Genomic DNA, 6,782 nt, shown 5'->3' with positions numbered 1-6,782 from the left:
GTTGTTGGCTCGTTCTGAGTGAGTCGGTTGTTGGACGGAGGTGCTGAGTGTTGAGTAGTGCGAGGTTGCTCACTGGTGGATGCTTACCACACTGCCCTTATTGGGGGCAGCTTGGGCTCTACTCCCCACTCCTCCTCGCTCTGTCTGTCTGTCTCTTGATCTCTCTCTCTCTCTCTCTCTCTCTCTCTCTCTCTCTCTCTCTCTCTCTCTCTCTCTCTCTCTCTCTCTCTCATATATGAACAACATTTTTCTCCTCCTCAGATCTTTCCTTCCCGGCTCACGTAGCGGCCTACACTGGAGACCTTGACCACTTGCGCATGCTGGTGGAGAATGGGGTCGTTAACATCAATGAGCGAGACGATAAGGGGTCAACCCTGGCACACAAAGGTCACTTGTTATTCAGTTTTTGCTCAAACTAGCAGCTGTTGAGCATATGCCCTTCAGCTCTGTTCCTACATTATGAGGAAAGGAAAAAAGCGGTTTGATAATAAAACATGACTTTGTTTTGCTGCGCATTGTCGAAGATTATTTTGTGAGATTTATCTGTCACTCTTCTATTTAAAATACTAAACAGAATTTCTTTAACAATGCTGTTAGTGACACTTATAGAGAAAAATGAATGGAATTAGGATGCTTTACTAATATTAAATGGCTATTTGAGAAATAGAATGAAATATTTGCATTAGTGCTGTTGGCAACATCCGCATTGGTACACATTGATAAAGGAGGATACTTTTATTAGGGAGTGATTGTGTGCCTACTTTTCATCTTCTCTTGCTTAAGTTAGGAAGAAGGAGTTGTTTATAACTATGTCATGCTTTGAAAAGGACTTGAATACACTTGAAGCTTTATTTGCAGGAAATTTGCATATTTGAACAGTTGTAGGAGCACACCTAGTTATATTGTAAAATATACTGTTGAAGATAGAAGCATCATTTTAAAGTCTTAACATTTCTTTTCTGGTAATCAGTGGTGTGGGAAGCAACTCAACTAATTGTTTTATATTATCTCCTTTGTCTGCATTATGGCATTTGTTTGATTTGAAAACCACAGTTTTGCAAACAAAATGCACAAAACATTACTTTTTAAAAAAAACGTTTATTGTTTCTCATTACGGTATGCTGTATCTATGTTTGCATTAAAAAAAAAAAAATTATGTTAGAAGGACTCTGTACATGCCATTAATAGATCTCAAGACAGGATGAATCAAATGTTATTTTATTTTATTGTGTTTTATTATTTCTTCAATTTTATTTAATGTTGTTTTACTTTATTTTGTTCCATTTTATTCTATTGCATTTTACAAATAGGCCTACATTCAAAATTTTTTATTATTCAATTTTATTTTATTATGTTTTTGAAATGATCATCTTGTCACATAACAATGTACTATATGTGTCACAACACAGTGGAATCAGGCGCTCGTCAATTTTTGGGCATGTGGAGTTATTGGTATTGCCTTAAAGCTTGTTCATTTATCTTGCTTTCAAAGGAAGAATTACCTGTTTATCTTGAGTACATGTCAAAATATATGCAATGGAATGAGATGGGGTTTGCCTGGTTTCAGAGGTAAAATTAGTGAGAAAATGACCGCCAAAGTTTGGTTATTTACAAAGCCTCAGAGTTCGTGGAAAGTGACAATTTACATTTTTTGTGCCTTTAATCAACGTTCTTGAATATAATTCACACTGAAAAGACTTCTTGAATAGACATAAAAGATGTTAAACCAAAAAACTAAATTTCAATAAAAATTGCCAAACCTGCGAAAAAGTGCCAGTTTCTTTACTTTCAATATTTTGACGAGCGCCCGATTTCACCACACTGCCTCACATATGTTTTATGCTCCACCTCTACAGCGGCTGGCCAGGGCCACATCAGGGTCCTACAGTGGCTCATTGAGATGGGCGCCAACATGAACATCACCAACCAGGCCGGCGAGACGCCGCGCGACGTGGCGCGCAGGTTTGCACAACTTGCCAGTGTGAAACTTCTAGGAGGAGGGGCACCAGGTGGGTGGATGAGTGGGTGGGGCGGGGGTGTGGTTGAAACAATATGATGCTTGACCGACGGTTGTTCTTTTCTTTTCTCTCTCAGTCTAATCATCACAGGTTGTACCATCTCCTTTCATGCTTTTTAAAAATTCTTATCTGCGTCTTCTCTTATTGTGTATCCTATTACCTCCATTGTGATAAATAATTGTTTTTTTCTCTTCAATTATTCTAAGAGGGTCTGTAAAACTTTAAAACACATGATCTTGACAAATTCAGGGCATTTATCTCTATATATCGTAAATATAACATTCTATAAAGATTCTTACTTTTATCTAAGCGTATGTTGTTGTTGTTGTTGGTATTGTTGTTGATGTTGTTGTTATACGTTCTGTTGTATGTGCTGCTGTTGTTGTCGTTATGCATATAGATATTATTGTTGTTGTTTCTTTTACAGAAGAGGCAGAAGAGCCAGTAGATGGCTCTGATGAGAGTGAAGAGGAGGATGATGACGACGAAGATGGAGATGGAGTGAGGAGGAGGAGAAGAAAGGCAAAGAAATCCAAAGACAATGCTAAAGGTAGGAGAGAAAGGACACTTGAGCATCGTTTTTCTATTTAAAGAAAGGGTCACGATCTGGATGGGGCACGGAATTTTACAAACAGAATGACAAATAAGTCATAGATAATTAGCAAATGAAGAGGAGGAGTTGTCAAATGAAGAATAGTATTTAGCAGATGACAAGAGCAGGACATTACAAATGTTGTTGTTGTTGTTCACTGCCATGTAGCGATAAGTGCAGGTTTGCTGCAGTTGCTGTAATATTCCTTAGAGTATGTTGTCAATGTTAGGTCTTGGAGGGAGAAGTGTTGCTCTGATGTCATTTAGGGCTGTGCAATGGAAAAGGTGATAATCTACAGTCTCATATGCATAGTCACACAAAGGACACATTGGGGGAAGTTCTGGAATAAACAGTTAAAGACCAATATTTCATGAATTATTGAAGCAGGAATTGGCGAACAAAGGCTAGGATTTAAAAATGATTGGAGAAGGAATTACCTCGGTGGATAAAGACTAGGATTTGGTAAACGCCAGGAACAGGATTTAGCAAATAAGCAAACAAAGTGTACGCTTGAATAAAAGAGTCATTGGAGAAAATGAAAGAAAAAGGTATGAGCTTTGAAATACATATGGGTCACGATGCGGTGGAATCAGGTGGTACTCAGTTTTTGGGCATATTGCAGTCCTAGAATAACTGGAGGTGTCATATCTGACTCTGCAGAGTTTGATGTTTAGTGGCCTCCATCCTTCATGGTCACAAGCTGCCATTGCACATTCTGCCGTATCCAAGCCAGTCCATAATTTAATGTCATCCATCCATGTAACTCTTTGTCTACCCCTGCCCCACCCAAATTCCCTCAAGCACTTCGTTCACTACGGTCTGGTGTTGTTTTAAGTGACCAAAGTATTGTATTTTTCTACATTTTACAGGCCGTGCAAAGATCAAGATGGACGAGTTAGAGCGACTTCTGGATGTGGCGAAGAAAAACTACGTCCAGTTGGGCGGCTCTTTGGAGGAAGACCGACGCAGGCTTAGGGAGATGAGAGACAAAGACCAGTAAGTTCTGTGAATGCCTTCTTTTTTACAGATTTTTAGTAGAAGAGAACTGATTTGAATAATAAAGTTTCTGAATGATAACAGTATTTATAATTGCATTTATATAACACGTATGTAAGCTAAACTAAGCCTCAACTCCCCCCCCCCCCAACCCATGATCTCACCAGTAGAGATTACTAATGCCACAAAGGGAAAAGTTTTAGATGGAAAATGGTGAACAAGTAAAAATTTAACAATACTATGATCATCATCATCATCATCATCATCATCATCATCATCATCATCATCATCATCATCATCATAATATTAAAAGTAATGAAAAGGATGACAACAGTATAATAACGTTATTATTTAAAACAGTGATAATTATACTGATAACAATACTGGTTTTAATATTAGTATCAAACCAATTGAAAGTGAAAAAAATAATTAATATGCTGTTATACATTTTACAGTATTAAAAAGAGTGATTTTCCAGTTGATGGGAACTAAGCATAATGTTATATCCCCCCTGTATCTGCACCATTTTGGCACATTTTTACGCTGTCTACGAATATCGGCTCCAAAATCAGGACATGACCAAAAAAAAAGTTATCTCCTTTAATCTCTTATGTGAGGGGCTGAGATGCAATACCTACTACATCTATTTTAGCTCTTTTGAGAAAATCATCTTTCATAATGCTGCTATACGCACAAACATGTGTAAAAAGAATATTTTGTTGTTGGCTTTTATTAAGTATGCGTTGGGTTTTGGCCGAAGACGCTTTGTACATTTGATAGCCGGTAACACTGTACATTTATAAGCAGAAAATCTTGATTTTTTTTCCAAAATGTTGATTTGCGGGTTTTACATCTCACCCCCTCATGTGTCTTCAGCACAATCCAGGAGTTGGAAGCCCAGCTGGATTATGAGCGACTGAAGAGAGAGAAACTGGAGGCCCAGCTCGACCAGTACAGGAGGGAGATTGGCTACTTGAGCTCACAGATTGAGGATATGCAGCTGGCAGGGGTGAGTGATAGAGCATGGGAAAGAGAGAAAGGCAGAGAGAGCGAGACAAAAGCAAGTACAGGGGGAGAGAGGGAGAGTCAAAGGGCGGGGTAAGATGGAGAGTGAGGTAGAGAGGGAGGGAATGAGAAAGGATGGGTCTGAGAGAGAGAGAGAGAGAGAGAGGTAAAGAGGGTGAGGGAGGGAGGGAGGGAGAGAGAGAGAGAGAGTGAGAGAGAGAGAGACTGGAAGCTCAGCTAGACATGTACAGGAAAAATATTTAAGCTTTCAAATTGAGGATATATATGCGACTGGCGGGGGGAGGGGCGGTGGGAGTGATAGAACATGAGAAAAACATAGGCAGGTGGCGTGAGAGAGGAACTAGAGAGAGAGACTGGAGGAAGAATGAAGAAAGAGTGAGATAGAGAGAGGGAAAGGCTGGGGGATGGAGAAAGAAAGGAAAGAAGAGAGAGAGAGAGAGAGAGAGAGAGAGAGAGAGAGAAAGATACTGCAATGAAAAAAAAAATCAAGGATAATTTGTGATATGGATCCAAAAAGGAAGAATGTATGGGCAAAAGGGAAAAAGGGATGGGTGTATGGAAAGGAATATTTTTATTTGGTATAATTTTTTTTCTTTTGTGTCAGACTTGTTTTTGCTTTTCTGTGAGCGTCGTTTTGTTTTTCTGTGTCCTTTGATTTGTTTTTCTGTGTGCGTATCAGCATGATGCTGACAGGTTTCATCTCTCATGTCCTCAATTGCTCTCTCATCCTCTCATTTTTCTCCCTTCGGACGAGCTAACATTTCTTTTTTTGCTGTGTCAACACAGGATTTTTGATTCCTTGATGAGAAATCAAACAGATGCAAACACACTTCAGCCCGGCTATTGCTAATTATTATGTTCCAATTTCTTCCCCTCAGCCGTCGGATGAGCCTCAGGACTACGCAATAAGGAAGCAGAAGAAGAAGCCGAAGAAGAAGAGTTATGATGAGGGCGGGATGTTCATCAAACGCAATGTCACTGTGTCTCAGAAGGGGACAAGGTTCAAGAAAGTTCCGATTGTTTGAAGGAGTTTAGAGGGGGGGTTGTTAGGTTACAGAGTTTGTGGAGATGTGTTGGTGAATGTGTGAGTGTGTGTTTAAGTGAGTGTGTATGTAAGTGTGTTTAAATGAGTGTGTATGTGTGTGTTTAAGTGAGTATGTATGTGATTATAGTTGTTTGTGGGCGGAGGTTCTTATGCATGTCTGCTTGTGCTGGTGCATTTGTAAAGGCATTTGCAGCTTTATGACTTACTTTGTGTGACTGTTTGTGTGTTCACCTGGGGGTGTAAGTTTGTGAGGGCCTGTGTGTCTTTTGTAAGATTTGTTTTGAATGAGGACTTTTGGGGTCTGTTGATATTTTGAAGGCCTGTATGCATGTATATCCAGAATTTGTACACATGCTGATTGAAATGTACAAATATGTCATGACGCGGTGGAATCAAGCACTCCTCAATTTGGGGGGCATATGGAGTTATTGGTATAATCTTAAAGCCTGTCCATTTGTCTTGCTTTTGATGAAAATAAATACCAATTTGTCTTGGGTACAGTTCAAGGTATTTGCAATTGAAGGAGATGGGGTTCGCCTGGTTTCAGAGGTAAATTTAGCGAGGTAAAATGGCTTCCAAAGTTGAGTTATTTCCTTAGCTTGAGAATCAGTAGAAGCTGAAAATGTACATCTTTTATTCCTTTAATCAACGCTTTTCAATAAAATCCATTGTGAAATGTGTTCTTAAAAGGGCATGAAAGGTGTCGAGTCAAAATAGAAAAATGCGATAAAAATTCCCAGACCTGCAGAAAAATGCCTGTTTCTTGACTTTCATTATTTTGACGAGCACCTGATTTCACCACGCTGCCTCCCAAATGATGACGTATAGACATATTTTTGCATGCTTTTTTCATGCTAGGAATTGTACTGTTCTCGATGTGAAGTCTTAGTATACGACACGTCACTTCAGCAGACTCTTGATGTTGTTCAGTTGTTTGCAGTCATCGTAAAAATTTACCGTGTACCAGCTTATCCATCTTAACTCTTTATCTCCAAGGGGGGTATACCCACTATGCGAGGGTCTGTTTTTGGTACTAAATCTAAAAATGACAAAATCGGCCCTAAATTGGTAATTAAATCAAAACAAGTCAACCTATTTTGATAGT

The 6,782-nt window shown here is 39.2% G+C and overlaps 1 protein-coding gene across 2 annotated transcripts in view; it reads left to right on the top strand.

Annotated features, from left to right (window-relative positions):
* The window catches only part of LOC101846991 (ankyrin repeat domain-containing protein 42), an 11,982-nt gene extending 5,720 nt beyond the window's left edge, over positions 1-6,262 (top strand). For both annotated transcript variants that reach the window (XM_005108133.3, XM_005108132.3), the window contains exons 7-12: positions 262-387; positions 1,857-2,009; positions 2,446-2,568; positions 3,480-3,606; positions 4,483-4,615; positions 5,511-6,262. In XM_005108133.3, coding sequence (XP_005108190.1) covers positions 262-387; positions 1,857-2,009; positions 2,446-2,568; positions 3,480-3,606; positions 4,483-4,615; positions 5,511-5,657 — 809 coding nt within the window. In that variant the 3' untranslated portion in view covers positions 5,658-6,262. The remainder of the gene's footprint in view (positions 1-261; positions 388-1,856; positions 2,010-2,445; positions 2,569-3,479; positions 3,607-4,482; positions 4,616-5,510) is intronic.
* Positions 6,263-6,782: the final 520 nt, after the last annotated feature.

This window comes from Aplysia californica, unplaced genomic scaffold, assembly GCF_000002075.1.
Source record: "Aplysia californica isolate F4 #8 unplaced genomic scaffold, AplCal3.0 scaffold00663, whole genome shotgun sequence".
Classification (NCBI taxonomy): Eukaryota; Metazoa; Mollusca; class Gastropoda; order Aplysiida; family Aplysiidae; genus Aplysia; species Aplysia californica.
The sequence above is the reverse complement of the archived record's forward strand: the minus strand, read 5'-3'. Positions and strand labels throughout refer to the sequence as shown.